The 19,813-nt window shown below is 37.8% G+C and overlaps 1 protein-coding gene across 4 annotated transcripts in view; it reads right to left on the reverse strand.

Annotated features, from left to right (window-relative positions):
• Positions 1–726: 726 nt before the first annotated feature.
• cdc14ab (cell division cycle 14Ab) overlaps positions 727–19,813 on the reverse strand; it is a 44,976-nt gene continuing 25,889 nt past the window's right edge. Inside the window, exons 8-16 of one of the 4 annotated variants that reach the window (XM_084417936.1) lie at positions 19,677–19,764; positions 18,453–18,683; positions 18,003–18,141; positions 17,205–17,358; positions 16,329–16,429; positions 13,423–13,470; positions 8,851–8,991; positions 7,495–7,855; positions 727–1,101 (exon numbers count right to left, since the gene is read on the reverse strand). In XM_084417936.1, the coding sequence (XP_084274062.1) occupies positions 1,072–1,101; positions 7,495–7,855; positions 8,851–8,991; positions 13,423–13,470; positions 16,329–16,429; positions 17,205–17,358; positions 18,003–18,141; positions 18,453–18,683; positions 19,677–19,764 (1,293 nt within the window). In that variant the 3' untranslated portion in view covers positions 727–1,071. Of the gene's footprint in view, positions 1,102–7,494; positions 7,856–8,240; positions 8,697–8,850; positions 8,992–13,422; positions 13,471–16,328; positions 16,430–17,204; positions 17,359–18,002; positions 18,142–18,452; positions 18,684–19,676; positions 19,765–19,813 lie in introns of those variants that run through there. The other 3 variants (XM_084417937.1, XM_084417935.1, XM_084417938.1) reach the window with 3 other exon arrangements.

Here is a 19,813-nt window from a genome sequence, read left to right on the forward strand (position 1 = left end):
TGCAATAACATTAAGGGTTTTGTTATACATATCATCGCCTACACATAAGCTCCTCTACTATAATAGAAAGTTGCAACTTGCGAGTGAGTATTTGTTATCGTTAATAATATATATATATATATATTAAGCAGTTTGCGCTACCTCATGCAAAAATGGTGCATGTTAAATCCAGCAGCCAGAAACTCGTAACTCACTCGTATATTCTGAGATATTATTATACTTCAGAGGTGCTGGTGAAAGATGAAGTGTCGGTGCTTGTGTTTTCAACAGCCCTTGAAAACCGTGAGAGCTCAGATCTCAATTAGTTTGATAATAACACACATTATGATGTCACAATGGGAAAAAGAGACAAGGAGTCCATCCTATTTCTCATACTGAACAAACAAAGCCCTTTTCCAGAGAAAAATAAGTTTGCTTGCAAATTGGTTGTGGTCTCATTAGCCGTCCGCCGTTGCGTGGAGACAAGCCCACCGTAGACCGCAAATAAAGAAAACACTCTTTATCCCTTTCGCTGGCCAAAAATCCCTTTGAAGACGACACGTGGCTGACGAACCATTTTGCACCTTTCAAATATAGCCCTCGCACTTGATATGTTACTCAGTAAGTACACTCAGGAGACAAAAACGTGATATTTACGTCAGAACAAATTCCCTAATCCAAAGACACAGAAATATATCCAACGAACCTCGTCACTGAGCATAAGAATCATAGATAAAATAGGACAAAAAAAGTACAAAATTCTTCATCTAAAAATATTTTTCAGTACAATTATGTATATTCATACATGGACAGTATCTAAAAAAAATAAATAAAAAAAAAATAAGAAGAGATGGTTTGAAAGGATGGCCAAGGCAAGTTTGTGTTTTTTAACAGCATGCAGCAGATTCCAGATCAGCTCGGACGTATCATTACCACGAGGCTAACCATGAGCCGTTCGGTTTCAAAAGCATCTGCTTTCGGCCTCGTTCCCCTTTGCGTAAGGAAGCCAGCGAATTGGTGGTCACAGTGAAGGCGTCATGGGACGGAACCAGGTCAGCAGTGCGGGACGGGGGTTAGCGGAAAGTGGCGGCTTTAGTACTGAACATACTCAGACTGAAGGGACTGTAAAAGAGGGGGAAAAAAAAAACAGAAGATGAAATGATTACAAAGCTAAACATAATTACAGAAAATTACATGGCAGAGGATAGTTAAATAATTGTCTAAAAAGCTAACCTGAGACATTACTATCACAGCCCTCGCTGATGTAAATGAGGGTGAGATGAGAATAAAAGGTCAAAGCTCAGAGAAGAAATACATTTGCATTAAATGTGTTTTTTACACTGACTTTGTGCAAAAAAAGCCACTTTGGTTAGAAGACACAGGTGTACAACATGCACAACTGAATGCTAATTGTACTCAATTGCTGCAAGGGGGGTGGGGGAGGGATAAACGAAAGAAGAAAAGAAAAAGCGTTCAGCAGACAATTGTGAAGCAACAGAAAGCATTGTGTTCCATTTAGTGTCGTCCGTTTTCTAACGTTTCATCAACGTTCTAATAACACCAGATTCGCATTCATTCAAAATCGTAAAAGTTGGATAATATGGCTACTCAACGCTTTTTAACTTCTGATAAGAATATCTTAGCAAATTTGTGCCCACAGAATACCGCAGGAAGCCCCACAGGTTTCCAACGAATTAGAAATGTCTACAAGCGTAAATGTTGCACATATGCAAGGCTCGAATATGCTCCTGAAATTTAATCTGTGCGACCTAAAAATATATTTGGGAGCATTTGTGCGAGTGCAAATAATGGTTGTGGTGCGACCTGTTTTCATTTCTCTAAAAAACTTTGCAAATTACTTCACAGTGTGTACCTTATGTGCGCTGATACGCGATGGCCGGACCGTCATTCTATCCAACGTTATATAACCAATCCCGGGGGTTTTCCTGCATTGATTTTTTTTGGCGGCCGCCAAAGCCTTTGATCGGTGCGTGAGTGACTGCTCCGCTTGACGAGAGAAAGCCCCGGCCGCGCGCGCGCACTCTCACGTCTTCAAACAACACGAGCACTGTCTTGCTCTCTCTCCCTCGCGCATATTAATCAAAATCATTTGACACGATAGAAAAAGGGCGGAAGACCGAAGTTTCACGTGGAGCATTGGGAGATTTTTTTCTCCTAAATTACCGTGGAGTGTGAATTGTGCTAAAAAATAAACTACAGGGATAATCACACAACGCTTGCCGTATGCTACACATCCACTAATGACACTCCGATTCGCGAACTAATAACTCATTTGAACCGATTCACTTTAATGAATGGTTAAAACAACTGATCTGTCCAACACACTCACGAGACGTCTGAATCGGTGTATAACAAATCGGTACCACTTTACAATAATGTTCCACTTATTAAATTCTAGTTAACACAGTTGTACTATTAATAAACTGCACTTTGTTAATTTGTTAACCATTGTTAATGTTAATTTCAACATTTGGGCTACTAATAGCCTACATTATTGAATTTTTTTATTTTTATTTGTTAACATAGTTAATGCACTGTGAAGTAACATTAATGAACAATGAACAGCTGTATTTTTATTAACTAAGATTAACAAAGATTAATACAGCATATTAATAGCAATAGAGTGCCAAGTGCCAAGCAAAAAATGCAGGGACAGGTGTGTGGCAAACAAATCAGGTTCAATTATTAAGGCTTTTAATCGGCAGGATACGTCAAATATAACCATACTGTCTATGAATATAACACCGCATACACCATCGCCAAAGAAGAGCTTGCCTTCACTAAATTTATGTCAAATGACAAATCATGTGCCAATATCATCGGGGTGATATAGAGCCAGAAGACCAAATTTCAAATCTTGGCCACAGGATGAAATAAAATTTGTTAATATATAATTTGTAGTTGTGGTGCTCCTTCATTTTTGGTGGGTGCTCCTAAATTTTTGCTGGTGCTCCTAACTTTTTGAAGTTGGGAGCACCAGTGCTACCAAGTAAAAAAGTTAATTTCGAGCCCTGATATGGCTGCATAACATTGTTTGAACATCTGATTGGAACATCTTGACGAATGTGCGAATCTGACCTTGATTGTAAACATCCTGAAAATTCATTCAAAGTTAAAAACGGCTTGTCTGAACGCAACTTTCCAGGAAGAATGCATTAATTTAAAATCTTAAAGGTGCTCTAAGTGATGTTGGTTGACGTCACTTCTTGTTGACGTTCAAAGTATTGTCAAACAAAACGGAGGCTAGCTAGACCCTCCCTCCTCCTCATCCGCGCACTAATCCCCCAAACCCCACCCCCAAATCCTTCTTGTCGGTAATTGGCTGGAACAGTTTATGTTTCATGGTGCGGGTTAGCCCAGTTTGTTTTTGTTGCCGTTTGTGGAGCCTGGGCTGTCTACAGAGACTGCTTTGTTTTTGTTTTTTTACAGTGTGTTCAGGGGACAGGCAGCTAGCGGATAGTGAGGAGATGTTTGCTGTATATGACAAAAAATGTTTTGGCCTAAAAAACGCGTGACATCACTTAGAGCACCTTTAAATATTGAGTTCTACGAATATTCTACACATCCAAAGAATGTCCACTTATTAAATGTAATTTAAATTATTGAACTACTTTGATCATGTTTTCAGCTACCTATAAGAATATATAGATCAATCTGCACAATTGTACCATGTTCAAAATCATTCAATAGAATTATGAAGTGCAAAAAAAAAAAAAAAAGCTTTGTTTGGCCCTGCCGCTGAAAAACCAAGCAAAGTCATTCATTTTTAATGAGAGTTGCATCTGATAACATGATAATGATAAGAAATGAGACAACTTTATACTAATTCACTACAACCTGAAGCAGGCATTTTAAGCAGCAAGAAAACAGATGATATATTGACGGTAATTATATTCGCTATAAACACCTAGCGTCAAAAAACTTTGTCAGTTGATCGCCCTTTGAGGAAGATTGTTTAACGGAGCGCAGTGCTGCTGTCAGTGGAAGACAGAATGTGATATTCATCATCACTGCAGTGAAACTTTACAACGCCTACACGTGTAGCAGGAGTGACTCAGTGTTCTGAACAAAGACGGCGCACTACGATCCAGAACGGTGATATGAGCCAATCGTCAATCACATCAACGGGGTAGTCAGGAAGAAATTCTGCCTGGAAAGTTGCGAAAATCACATGATAAACGTACACTGGCTGAAGCATAAAAAAAAGTGATTCACAATGGGGAACAAATGCACTAAACAGGAAATTGTAGGGGAACTACCGAATTCCCTGATGCTGGACCACTTCCAAGAGTTCTGGAGAAGGTCCAAGCACAACAGACAACTAAAATCAACCTTTCCATCCAGTCTGAGTGCTTTCAGGTCACGCAATACCACAGATAAATCTGTTTTCTTTGCAGTGGTCAAGCGTTTCTTATAAACCTAGACCTTTTCGACATTCATTGCTCCAATAAAACGTATATTTATATTACAAATAAAAACAAGATGAAAGCTTTACAAGTTGGGATCAATGACCCCGATTTCACTGATTCGCCAAAAATATATGGAGAAATTTAAAGGTAGGCTAGGCAATGTTTTTCATAAACACTTTTAGTTACACTGGTTAAAACTCTAACAACCTGTGAAGTTCTTCATGTTATGTTATGCTTTCAAAGCTAGCTTTTACGAAACTGCACACACTAGCTTCGATGCTTTTGGTTCTGAATCAGATTCAATTTAACCATTCTGATTCCTTAACAGTTCCATGAATGATTCGTTTAGTAATTATGAGTAAGATGGAACTGAGAATGTAACATAAAAGGTGCATTTAGAGACCATTTAATCATGGGGAAAAATGTATGATACGTTTAAAAAGGGTGACTGATTCGCGAATCAGAACACTGATATATGCAAATCAGAACCATTGTTGTTGCCACAAAGGTCTACATACGTCTTAGGGAGCACAACTGACAACAAAAAAAAGATGCATTCAGACAGCAAAGTCTGCGAATCAATCGGCATTCTCTTGCGTATGATTCGTTTCTGCATCGGAAGAACATAAATGAACAAACGCAACCATTGAACCAAACTTCAAGAAAATCATTTGGTTTTTGGAACCAGTTCAACAAGTAAGTTGTTGATTAAGAACCAACCAAAAAATCGTCTTTGACTAATATAACAATGTTTTGTTTGCGAATTAGTCAGCATTCAAATGCATGAAGTTAATTCTGAGTCGGAGGAGCATGAACGTTGGAAGAACATAAACCAACACAAACGTTGAACCGATCGTTTAGTTTCCGAAACCAGTTCAAAATACGAATCAGTTGTTGATTAACAACCCTAAGGGCCCTATTTTAACGATCTGAAACGCAAGTGTCAAAGCGCAAAGCGCAAGTAACTTTGTGGGCGGGTCTCGGCGCTGTTGCTATTTTCCCGGCGGGATAAATGACTCTTGCGCCTGGCGCAAATCTAAAAGGGGTTGGTCTGAAGTAGCTTCATTATTCATAGGTGTGGTTTGGGCGTAACGTGAAATAACCCAATCAGAGCATCATCTCACATTCCCTTTAAGAGCAGACGCGCTTTTTCCTTGGCGTATTGCTATTATAACGGCGGATTTGCCAGGCGCGCGCCAGGAGCGGTTCACAGCCGAGGAGAGCAACGCTCTCGTCACGGCCGTAAAAGAGAGAGAAGTCAAGTCAAGTCAAGTCAAGTCAAGTATATTTGTATAGCGCTTTTCACAATACAGATTGTATCAAAGCAGCTTCACAGTATTAAATTAAAATAATACAACAAGGTTTGTTTCTAGTGGAATTTATTGATTGATAAAATCAAATTAAATATCCCCAGAATATCCCCAGTGACATTGGGGATCGAGAAACACACCCAAATTAGCTTCGGTTAAACAGGTATATAATAATGTGGGTAAATGTGTAAGCTAGATGTATGATTTTATAATAAATTATCTATCTATCTATCTATCTATCTATCTATCTATCTATCTATCTATCTATCTATCTAGTTTGTAATAATATGATTTGCAAAAATGAAAACGGCTGCTTCTGTGTAGATTAGAGAAAGTGTATGCGCGTTGTGCACGCGATACATTATGGTCAAGCATGCGCCCTTAAAATAGCCTAATGAACAACGCGCAACGCGCCACTGACTTTAGACTAGGTTTTTTCTGGCCAGTGGCGCAATTGTTTTATGGAACAGTAAAATAGCACCAGGGATTGTTTGCGCCGGAACACGCCTCCTTTTTTGCGCTGAACCGCCCAGGGAGCGCAAGTTCATTCCCTAGTTTAGCGACGTGCTTCTGTGGAGGGAAAAGCGCGCTTTGCGCGGGTGCAAAATAGGAATGAAACATGCGTCGGTGTACAAAGTCAATTGCGCTGGGTGCAAGATAGGGCCCTAAAAGTTTAAGAACTACTTGAAGCGGGGGAACATTTACTGAACTCAAATACTGAACATATTTGCAGCGTACACCACTCCCATTGCATCAAACAGCAGCATTGAGGTGTCATTAGTACTTGTTAGCAGCCATGTTAGTGCCAAACCAGATCAGAGCTGTCAGCCTTCCACCATACATGTAAAAAGTACCCATATTAGCTACGTTTTAAAGCCTTCATTATATCCCCAATGAATCCCTGCTCTGCATTTTTAATATTTGTTTATTTAGTATTAATTTCCATCAGCGTGGGATGCACTCACAGAAATTGAAGGGTGACGGATTAGCTCAAAATAAAAAAAATGGTCTCATCCCGACCACTTGATTAAAGCTCACTTGACAATAGTAATTGAGTAAATATTAGATCATCTAATAGCGCTCTGAGAACACAGTAGAGAAAGACGTACACAGAGTGAGATGTAACATGAGTGACATGCACGTGAGGGTGTATTCACATGCAACATGCTCAGGGAAGCATTTAAAAGCATCTGTTAGAGAAAACGTCAATATTTAAACCGAGATGTGTGGTGTTAGATCAGAGTAAAGTAGGAAGGATTTGGGAGAAAAAGTACCATGGTAACCATAGTTTCCACTAAAATACCTTTGTTACAGTTGTGAAACATAAAAATATATGGAATCTTTTTTGTTCTAGTTTAAGAGGTTCAAGAAGCTTCCAGACTTAGAAATGTGTCTCTCTCCAGACTTAGAAACCCTCCTCTCTCTCTATATATATATATATATATAAATAGAAAAGGAAATGTATATAATTAAAGTGCATATGAATCAAATATTAACTTAAAAAATACAGTTTTATTAACGTATTACACATGCAAAAGATTTCAGTGACCACATTAAATTCCAAATATAATTTATTCATTAAATTCCAAATATAATTTTTTCAACAGTATAAGCATAAATATATTAGGCACCCTCCACTGTAGATTTTAAGAAAGAAAAGCCATACTTGTGAACTATTTGTAACTATAGCATCTTAGCAGAAACAAATGGTTACCATGGTAAATTTGATGAAATGCTGCTGCTGGGTGTGTATCTTGGGAGGAGAGATCACTTACGGGAATGGACCGGCTGAGGTAGCGTGCAGAGAGCCCGCTCAGCCCTGTCGCGGGGCTTCTGTGGTGCCCCTGTTGCCTTTCATTGGTGGAAGGTCCGCTCAGGCTGGTGTGGTTGAGGTTGTAGGTCACACTTTTTGCCCCGCTGCTCGGGCTCACCCCGTTGGTGTTCGGGGTGCTGGTGGTGTTATACTGATTGTTGTTGTTGTTGACCTCGTAGTGGTAATTGTGTGGGGCGATCGGGCTGCTGTAGCCCGTGCGGACGGGGTGGGAAGTGAACGAGGAGGGGGAAGGTGGTTTCCCAGAGCCGTTTGCTTCGCCATTTGGTTCGTACAGGTTACCCAAAGAGCTGGCTAACCTGGTGCTGGAGGATGGGATGGAGGGGAAACAGACATGAAGGGTGGAGGACAGGGAGGACACACTCGTACCCATATCTACACTGCACGACACGGAGATCATGGACAATCTTCTGATAAAGGGATGAGGAATTGCATGTAGATTGGCTGAGATTGTATTTACTCTCAGCCTGAAATAGGGCTGGGCAACTTATTCAAAATTGACTCTTTAAACTTAAATTAATTTAACTTGCCAAATGTAATTTCGTTTCATCTACTTATGTAAATAAAAATTGATTCAATGATAAGTTTGTGTCATCACAAAAAACGAACAAAATGAGAAACAAGTAGTTAGCAACGTTGTAAAAAACGTAAGATATATTTATCCAACCAAAACGTTTTTTTCTTATAAATGAGGTTTAAATAACTTTTTTCGCTTACATTTTGAGAACATTATTAAAGACCGGATAGCTTTAAACTAACGTTTTATTAACATTACTGGAGAATAGTCAAATTTCGGAGAATGTTCCCATATTTATTATTATACATCTATAAAATATCGCCCAGCCCACGGCTGGAGAGTGTTAGAAAGTGCTTTTCAAGATGGTCTGAACAGTACTGGAAATTAGTGGGTATGCACTTGGTCCAAAAATACATCAATATGACTCGATAAGTGCAAGTTTGGAGAGAGTGAAACAGTAGTAGGTAGGTGATATGGCTCTGGCTATTTGATTACATAAACGGCAGGGAACGAGTCGCTTGAAACCAGTGCACCAACAGCACGGAGCAACCAACTTGATTCCTTGCGTTTACGGCTCTCCGTTTCAGAGCATAGGGTAGTCACAGAGAGGAAAGAAGGCCACCAGGGAGCTGGGAGGAGAGAAGACAGGAGAGAAAGAAAATAGGAGGAAGAAGTTACACAAAAGAGTTGATGGACAAGTGAGAGAATAAGCAGACAGAAGAAAGATATGGAGAGTGTAGAGAAGACTGGAGGAAAGCTGATTAGAAGGGAGGTCAGGCTCACCTCTTGAGGTTGGTTGATGAAGATGAAGAGCGGTCAATGCGCTTGGCAGAGGCAGAGACGGAGACGGAAGAGGATGGTGGGACTTTGGAGGATTTTAGGGGGGAGATGGAACCCTGGACAGTGGCTGCGGGTTTCATTCGGCTATAAAACACACACAAACACAAAGACAGGCATGAAATCAGCTGAAATCACGTACAAATCTTAACACTTAGATGTTAACACCGTATTGCAAACTCTACAGGAGTAAATAAATAATTTGTGTATATATATGAATGAATTGATACACACACACACACACACACACACTTTTCAGGGTGGATTTGAAGTAAAAAGAAGCCAAAAGCAGGTCTGCAATTATATAAAAGACCACTTCATAAACAAGATAAAATAGTCTGGGCTGCTACTGGGAATCTGACTACTATCATTTCATCTCCAAAATCCACCCTGGCTTCATGAAAAATGCCATACTGACTATTCATAACTGCCGTTTATGTTCTTGCCAAACACTTCTGCTAGGAAATTAACTGTTTAGAAGAAACTTTTAACGGAGTCATTGCTTCCGCTACAACAAGGCAACCAGAGTATTGTTTAAACGACGCTTTGTTTGAGGAAAAATAAATCAGGATAAAGAAGCAGGGAAAGTTACAGGCAAGGGTCCAAAATCAGCCTAGTAAAATTCCCTTCTACTTTTGGTTTCTATTTACACTTTTTTTTTCTTATTCTGGTATTCATTCTGAAGTCTTATTTTTCTCTACCACTAATCACAATCTCCCACACAGCTTCTCCTCCTTTTTCACCCACTCCAAAAACTTTGACTCACAGTTTAATCTCATCAGTGAAAGTCAATTGACCTTTCGCCGAGCCCCGCACCCCTTAGTTACTGTTGCTACGTCCGACAAACAAATGGTCAAACACGACCAGCGCGACAGATTGCCATGACGGGGAGAGGTATACCCGTGCGTGTCAGTGACCATTTTTGGAGCAATACCTCCGCGATATCCTCCAGATCGAGGCAAAAGGGGTTACAGTATGCAGTGGAGGGATATATTCAAAATATAAAAATACGCAATGAAGGAGACACGACTACTATCTACGTCTCTGTCGAGGCTAATGCTTACCGGTGTTCATACACATAATTTGTGATATGACAAAGAACAAGAAAACAAGTGTTTAAAAGCATTGAAAGACACTCACTGTTGTGTTTTTGTGTGAATGAAAAAACTCTCTGAAAATAAAAGTTCTGTCAGCAATAATTTCTTATGTGTGTTTTTTCGCATAACACACTATGACTAAAATTTTAAATGCTGCAAAACACATGGGAGTTATATTCTCAATGCTGTAGTTTATCTGATCAGTCACAGTATATCATTAATCAAGCTTAATTTGACTTTTCAACTACAATTAGGCAGGGTGAACTGAAAGCTTTTACAATCTTTTAGCTATAACTTATATCATTGACAAAAGTATGTGGTGCATTTTCTTCCAAAAATGATTTTCTTTCTCAAATTCATGCTTCAAGTTGACAACGCACAATAAACGAAATCACCAGAGGTGGAAGTAACGAATTACAACTACTCACGTTACTGTAATTAAGTCGTTTTTTTGGGTACTTGTACTTTTTTGAGTATATTTTTAAATCTGTAATTTTACTTGTACTCAAGTACATATTAAGCTAAGTAATCTACTTCGCTACTTGTAAAATCACATTTCGTTACTGAGTACAATTTGAATTGATATTCAAATCTTTGAATGGCATTTCGGTAGCCAATAAAAATATTCGATCGTAAACGGACCAATAAAACCCCTGATATTTGGACTGAATGAAAGCCGCCGCAGTCGCAGCAGGTTTTGAAGAGCTGATCATGAAGGAGGCGAGGAGCTCAGAGTGATTAATGGCTGGACTGAAAGTTTGGAACAACAAACTACATAGTAGTACTGTAAAAATATCTATATTTTGATACATATCAATACTGAAATATCTGTCAATACTCATTTTGGCCTATACACCAATACGATACCAGCTGCGCGTTCTCATTCTCTCATCTCAACGACAGCGAGTTTGACACACCCGCCTCCTCTCAGCGCGGGATTGCAGGTAGGCCTATTACGCATAATTTTATTAATACCTGCAAGTTTCTATGGCATATTTTAATGGCAAATGTCACGAACAATATTATAACGCGAGGGCACATTCATGTAATCGCAGAAAACTGGACGCGAGCTCTCAAATATAGGCTACGAATGAACTGGACTCGGATATTGAGTGTGCGCTCTCGGACTGTGTCATATCATGTGTAATCGCGAATCTCTCCAAGTGGTTCTCACTGCAGACTCAAATGACGTCCAGCTCCAATCTCTCCATGCTCTTGAATTAAATGCTGTCAAAAGTTATGAAAAATCTAGTCTTTTTGCAAATTAAATTCAGTTTGAATTGAAATCAAGCTTCCTTGTGCTGTGTGTGAGCTATTGCAACAGTTCACGTTACCCTATTGTAAAGACAAATACACTGAGTGAGTAAATATTAGATTATTGTAATGGTTATTGATCAATGTTTAAATATGTAAACAAAAGCCTAAATTAAAATCTCACCTTATAAAGTGGACGTGTCTCTTCAGAAGACTTGAATTAAACCTTTCCATTCAAATAGATTACTGTTACAATGAGTGTTGTGCTTTTCAATGCTTGAAAATAATGATTGCCTTGACAAAATGGATGGACAAAAGTGTAGATATTAAAATATTTAGTATGTAGTAGTTTTCCCGATGGTATTAAAAATTATAGGCTAGGCCTACTGAACATTGACATAGCCTATTTCAAGGTGTCATATTGAAGTTAGAAATTCCAGTATCCAATAATTAATGTCCTTCGACAATAAGGTAAAAATGTGTTAAAAGTAGCTATTTTCTACATAAATCTATGATTTGGTTGTATATTTTTATTGGTAATGCATTAACTATCGCCAGCTAAAAAGTAATTAGTAACTAGTACTCTGAGTAGTTTTTGAGAAGAGTAATTTGTACTTTTACTTAATTACTTTTTTGACACCAGTACTTTTACTTGTAATTGAGTATTATTTCAGCAATGTAACGGTACTTGTACTTGAGTACAAATTTTCAGTACTCTTTCCACCTCTGGAAATCACACAATAACTGTTTAACCAGACATAGCCTTAATTTGCATCTAAATAACTTTCATTGCTTGTCTTTCATAATGCACTTACCATAATATTTATTAGGGGGACAACAGATCACAAAACTCGCGGTTGAGACCATAATATTTATTAGTGGGGGAACGGATCATAAAACTCGCGGTTCAGACAATATTATGTTTTTGGAGTAACAGATAGGATAGTTTTTCAGATCAGAAAAAAAAAGAAAAAAAAAACTTTAAGTAGCCATCGACACCACAGCCAGCAGACGTATTTATGCTTCGTAATGTTCGACACATTTAACTGGGAGTGGGGCCGTCCACACTGTTTTATCCATTGTAGGCATCGCTCACGTTGTGTTTTCGGCTTTGGGAATGGAAAGAACACAACTCCTCCAGACAATCTCTCGGGGTATCTAGTGTCCGATTTACAAACGCCGTGGGCGCACGCTTCACCATCTTGCTAATGTTTGTCGGACCTGCTCACATAGTAACGGTTGCTATGATGTGTGATTGGACAATGGCCGTTTTGGGGGAGGGGCCGGCGAAAGGTCAATTGATGAAGAGTTTGTGTCAAAAAGAACATGTTTTTAGAAGAAAAATTTATTAATTTATCTTCATTAGGAATTAATTATTGTTCTTTTTTTAATGTATCAAACACTTCTATATATAGACGCCTACTATATAGATATACATATTTTCCCTCTTTCCCTCTCTCAATCTTGGTCTCTATCAGCTAAATGCAAAACAAACAAATTTGCCAAAAGCTCATCCTTCATCCTTGTGAGAAGGAGCTGCGACAGGAAGTGTAGGAGGGCCCATTATGTCCAAGAGGCCTCTTCAACTCGCCGCTCTTCATGGGAAATTAATTAAGGATTGCGCATTTGCTCACGAAGGGGTGTTTAATTTACATCTGGGTTAAACGTGCTAAAACGGGGCCTGTTCAAATTATTGACGACATCAAGCACACGAGGATGAAGAGTCCTGTTCTTATCGAGCGGTACTTCAAGATCTTGCTTTGTTAGCGTTGTGCGCAAGGAGGGGTTGGAAATTAAGATACGCCGGGGTATAATTTGTCTTTTAGAGGGTGAAGTATGTAGAACGCCAACCGTAAGTAGGCTGTGTTTATTCCTTGGGCTATTTTTGTAAACTTGTAAACCTCAGAGGTCCTAGGTAAAATAGCTAGTGTACTGAGCCAACAGCTTACTTCAAAGCATTTCAGAGCGCCATGTTTTATAGTTTCAGAAGTTTACTTTTTTATTTATTTATCCAAAGTTCATTTATAAACCGTTTTATAGACCAAAAACCATTTAAAACCTTTAAACAGGTGGTTGTGCTACTGTACCTTTAAGACTATTATATGTAAATGACCTCTCTTTATGACCTTTAAAGAAAACGAAATTGAAGTTTGGAATGAAAAGTTACCTGAGAGGCTGAGATGGAGACCTAGTGTGCATCTTCATGTCCTCGAGTCTGTTGGAAGAACATTGAGATGACACTGGGTTCAAGTACACACTGCTTGGTTATGTAACAAACTGCTTTTGAAAATAGAGCTGTATGTAATAATTGAGTTTCAAGTGAAAAAATTATTTTCAATGCCCAAATTATCTACATTACCTACATATCTACATCAACTGTGCAGTACACAAGCCGAGCACACTGTGTGAAATACTATATCCCACAATGCAATGCACTCAACTATCTTCAATTTCTAGTATTACAAATCCAATCAATCAATAAACCGCAATTGCCTAAAAAAAATTATTTATATACAGATATGTTTCTGAGGTAATATTTAGATGCAAGTTAAAAACGTTTTGCATACTATTTTCACAAAACCGGAACACGGTATATATTTTTCCTCACAATTCTGACTTTTTTTTTCTTCTCACAATTAAGAGTTCACATCTTGCAATTCTGAGAATTTCTTTTTCTTAGAATTGTGAGATATAAACTCGCAAAAAAAAAAAATATTGCAAGAAAAAAGTCAGAATTGCGATAAAAAGTCAGAATTGCAAGAGATAATTCTGAGAAAAATAACGTGCAATTGCAGCTTTATAGCACACATATTTGATTGCAATTATATATATAGGGCTGTCAAAAGATTAATCGCGATTAATCGCATCCAAAATAAAAGTTTGTGTTTACATAATATATGTGTGTGTACTGTGTATAGTTATTTTGTATATATCAATACACACACATGCATGTATATATTTAAGAAATATTTGCATACATATACTGTATAAATTTATATATAAATTACACATTTTTCTTATATATATATATATATATATATATATATATATATATATATATATATATATATATATATATATATATATCAGCCCGTTCTCATCCCAAGGCGTCATAGTACTGACGCTGTTGACATTTCGTCTGCATCAAACACTCATGGCACCCTTTATCGTCAATATGAGACGCAGATAGATATGAGCCAGAAGGCGCCTCCTAGCGGTCTAACCCTAAACCTACCCCAGAACTAAACCTACCCATATCCTGTGCGTGTCATATTGACGCTAAAGGGTGCCATGTGCGTTCGATGTAGACGAAATGTCACAAGGGTCAGTATGTGACGTCCAAGGATGAGAATGCGTTGATAGATATATATATATATATATATATATATATATATATATATATATATATATATATATATATATATATATATATATATAAAAAGGGCTGTCAGTTAAACGCGTTATTAACGGCGTTAACGCAAACCCATTTTAACGGCGTCATTTTTTTTTATCGTGCGATTAACGCCTAGCAAACTTTGTCGTTTTTTTTCACATGCTTTTGCAACAACTAGTAACGTTAGTAAAACTACAACACCACCGGATCTAGCTAGACCGGAAACAAAACAACAGGCACGCCGCACGCACATTTTTTTTGGCCTTGCGAGGCAGCCAAAGAGTGGACAAGAAGCCGCGTCTAGGACAACTTGTATCGTACATCGGACGCGCGCTTTCTCAGTTTATGGCCAGCATTAAAAACGCAGAATGGCGTCGCCGGTGTGGTGGACACTCATAGAGAATAATGTGTTCGAATTTTAAATACGAGGCGCTGCGCTTTGCTTCTCGTCCAGTGTGCGACCCCCTTTAGCGCTACGTTTTGAGTTGATGAATGATGAGCGCGAGACGCCGAAATGGATGCCAATAAGATTCTGAATGGAAAGTTTAATTTTAAAAAAGTGGCCAAATGGTTCAATTGACAAGACCAAAGTGATCTGTGTGTTTTGTCGTTGTGAACTGAGCTATCATCGCAGCACGTCCAGTCTGAAATACCACTTGATGGCCAAGCACACACACAGCTGGTGCGAATTCTCCGCCCCCTCGTCAATATCAGGACCTCGTCAGTATTTCTTTCACCCGTTTATTGATGGACAGTGTTACACTGTGTGAGAGATTATTTGCTCCAAGTGAGAATGTTAGTGTGAAATTGAACACTACAGTACATGCCAATGTTGTTTTCAATAAAAAAACATTTGCACAAAGCAAGCCGATCCACTTTTCCATGTTTATAAGAGCATTAAAATGAGAAAAAAAAAAGTAATGGGACAAAAAGAAATCAAGAGACATTTAGAATAGATAAAAATGTGCGATTAATCGCGAGTTAACTATGACATTAATGCGATTAATCGCGATTAAATATTTTAATCGTTTGACAGCACTAATATATATATATATATATATATATATATATATGAAATAAGTATGCTAGAATTCCATTTCAAACTTAGGACTAAGGGATGTAAAAGCAGAAAGCAGAATGTTTCTCAATGGTCAGCCAATCAAGAGGTACAGGGAAAACATCTCTCCAAAACAACAGGAATGCCATGTTACTATGCCAACTAGCTCTGTGCCCGATGCATCAGTGCTCTTACCAATCTGTGTTCTTTTGTATTAATTTTAGCTCAGTCTTGCATTTTAGAGTGGACTGGAACACTAACTATGGCCTGGTGTCATTTCTCTCTTCACTGAGCTAAAAGCTAATGGAAGTTGAAAGAGTCCTGATAAAAGACTTCATTCATGAAGGGGAATGAATGAGTGTCATTTATGTAATGTGGCTCATTATATGGACATCTGAATAGAAGATATGATATTAGTCTTAGACCAGCTTTGCTTTGCTTTTTTTGTCTAGGTTGAGATTCAGGCCCAAAATAGACTACTGCATCACGAAACGCAATTTGAGTCAAAATGAGTTGCATTCTCAGTGTTGCCACATGTGGCGCTATTGCAGGTTGTGCTATAGCTCAACCAACAAAAGAATAGTTTTTTTTCCCTTCAAAAACAAAAGCAATGGCATCTTACCTTACGGCTCCAATAGTTGCAGACCTCGGCTGCCGTCGACCCTTTAAGGCACGCAGTTTGTCTCCTTGCGTCATACCGAGATCGTTCTCAGTGTAATCATTCTGTCGAGAGTTAGAGAACATCTAAACAGCTGACATAACTCCAAAGAGGTGCTGCTTGAGTTGAGTTAAAGGTCTAAAATCTGATTTATACTACACATATGCAGTATTTCAGTGATTTTATTTAAATAAGTATTTATTTAAATACGTTTAAGAAATATTTAAATAACCATTTTAAGTAGTAAAATACAGACTGAATAAAATTCAGGCCAATGTCGCTAAGGTGATAAATAATTTCTTTTTTTTTACATTATATCTGTACATTTTTTCCTCGATGTATATAGTGGTTACGACCCTCTCTAACATTATACTCTACCAATAGTAATATATTATAAATAAATATTTTCATGTTACGGCTGATAATCATTAAATAGCCGATATTAATATTCTTTTTTAGCTTTGTCTAAATTAATTAAGGTCCCCCTTGCAAAACATAGCATCTTCTGCAGGAAACATATATATATTTTTAAGTAATTCGATTTAAAAAATCATTCAAATTTACTTGAACAAATGTAAGCACACATTTAAAATGACTAACAACTAAAATAATTTGAAATTCTTCAAGTGAATTTAGGCATTAGAACATTATCTTTACTGCTTTCATTCTGTACATTTATCATCTAAATGCAAAAAGAAGAAGAAATGAGCATGAAGAATTAAAAGTTCTATATCGAAAAAAATCTCTAATATACAATATATAAACTATATGCTACTGATATATTGTGCATCCCTAATTTAAATAAAACAAATTTAAAAAAAATGTCCCATTAGGCCTCACCTCCTCCATACGGTCCAAGCTGTGGGATTTAAAGATGGAGGTGCTGATGGAGAGGTTGTCAATACTGGAGATAAGGTGAGGCACGGATCTGTCCTCATACTGCCGCTGCTTGGAGCGGTGAATATCTCCATGAGCCCAGAGACTCGCTTGCTTCCTGTACAGTTACAAAGACAACAGTTCCCATTCAATGTCTTGTTTTGCACAAATAATTCAGCCATGTGAAAAGAAATCTGGTCTCAGATTGAATCGTTTAATCAATTCCAATGCCCGATAACGGATACTTTGTGTCCAGCACAGAGGAAAGGGAATCTCAAATGTCTCACAGTGCCCTAAGGTGGAAAATATGCGTGAAGATAACGTTCATCTATCCTGCGGTGGGCATTCTCTCGGCCCACAGCATTGTCTAAGCCCAACAAAATATTTGAGAGATTACGTTTAACTGACCTGCACATGGCCAGTGCTCTGTTTTAACTCGACATGACAACCGAACCATGGTCTGGTTTTACAACGCACGAAAGGCCTCATTGATAGACGAAAGCTGAATCAAACTCCACGAGCACTCCTTTACCCAAGCCAGAGTTGGATGATTCAGCCAGATCTGGAACATCTGCTGACCTTATCTGCTTAGCAAAGGAGTGCGCTCTCGAAATAAGCTCTTGCGCTGTGGAAAATACACGACTTTGAGCCAAAGTTAGAGCACTCATCAACATTATGTAAACGTAGTGCACAATAAAAAGGAGGAAAAAAAAGTTGTTAAGAGGCCAAAAGTGGTGCATTGTGGGTAGCTTCGGGACTTACTCTTCTAGGTAATGCTGCTGGGGTCCAATAATAGAGCCGGGTCTGCAGACGCGGATCCAAGCGATGGCTTCAGCAGCTGTGAAACGGTAGTGCTTCATTAGGTAGCAGCCAATCAGAGTCCCCGTCCGGCCTAAACCCGCTGTGATTGGTAGGAAAAAGGTCACAGGTGTTTAATGGTCTTGTTGATGTACTTCCAAGGCCACTTTACCATAATATTGATTATTAGGCTAATGCTTGTTAACATTTAATTTCCCTTTTAGTTCCTGTGAGACCATAAACTCCACAAAAAAAAAACGTCTTCATTGAGTCGGATCAATAACACAGCATTTAAATGTTTCATGCAACATAAAAAGATCATTAACATATTGACAACAATTGTCTTGCTAGCAGGTCAATGAGGTGATGCTGTGCGGCCATATTTCCATGTCTTTGATTTAAGTGGCGTCTCACCCTTGCAGTGCACGGCCACCGCTCCATCCGTGCTCTCACAAATGTGCAGGAAGCGGCGGGTGATGACGTCGCCGGGTGTGCTTCCGTCCACGAAGAACAGGTCGTAATGATCGAAACCAGCATCTGTGAAGCGCTTGGATTCATAGATCTTCTTGTTGAGGCGCACTATGGTGGTGACGTTGTGCTTGCGGAAATATGGGAAATAAGCCTCGGGGGCGTGTAGAGGATAACCTGCCACACAAGACAAGAGGAAGTCCATCCATTCATCATTTTTAGTATTATACATGCATGTTAAAAACAATTATATAATTAAGATACACTTATAATTATATACCATTACATATTTTAAAAATACATATATTTCACATATCTATATTATTTTATCTAAATATGGGAAATATAGTATAAGTATATATTAATAAAATTACATATTTATATATTAATATATAATAATAATAATAATAATAATAAACCATTACATTATTATATATTGTTATTTTTCATTTCTATAAAAAACACTCCAAGCTATACATATATACAACACACACACATAATATACATCATCCAGATTTAAATAAATACATTTAAAATAATGCAAAAATATTTATTTATATTTAATAGAAATAGAAAATGTATAAATTGTATAATGTATTGTATAAATGAATCCAACTAATTCATACAGAAATGTATTCCAAATAAAAAAACAAATAGCATGCTAAAGTTAAAAACTACTTTTATCATATCCAATATGTAACCATACATTTTACATATTAACCATACACACCAACATTTATATATTATTTATTAGACTTTAACACTACATTACCCTTAACATACAGATACATACATACCAACCACATTCATGCATACATGTATATATAAGGTGAAGCACAAATACATATATTCATATATAATATAAATTAACTTAGTATGTAATCAATTATAGTATATAATAAATTAATTTAGTAAAATTTAAAAAAAAGCATAAATTGCATGCCAAACTTTAATGCTTTGGATTAAGGATTTAAACAAATACCTATAAGCCCTAACTGAACAATCTGCTTTCAAAAACAATCATATCTAATATGTTGAAATCTCTACCTATGTGTGTGTGATTCTGTGATGACTTGTAAAACAAGGGCCCCCTCTACTGTCACGTAAGTAAATTACATCAAGTGCTTAAATTAATACAATTTATGGCTAAAACATGGCAAGCAGCCTTACCGTTCTCTATTTTACTTTTCGGATGTGGACCGCTGAAAGCAAGAAGTTTGCCCGGGACGATCCAGTTCAGATCTCCATTCTCGACACGCTGGAAGGACACAAAGTGAAACAAGGGATGGAAAATTAATAAAGAAAAC

This window comes from Rutilus rutilus (assembly GCF_951802725.1).
Source record: "Rutilus rutilus genome assembly, chromosome: 8".
Lineage (NCBI taxonomy): Eukaryota > Metazoa > Chordata > Actinopteri > Cypriniformes > Leuciscidae > Rutilus > Rutilus rutilus.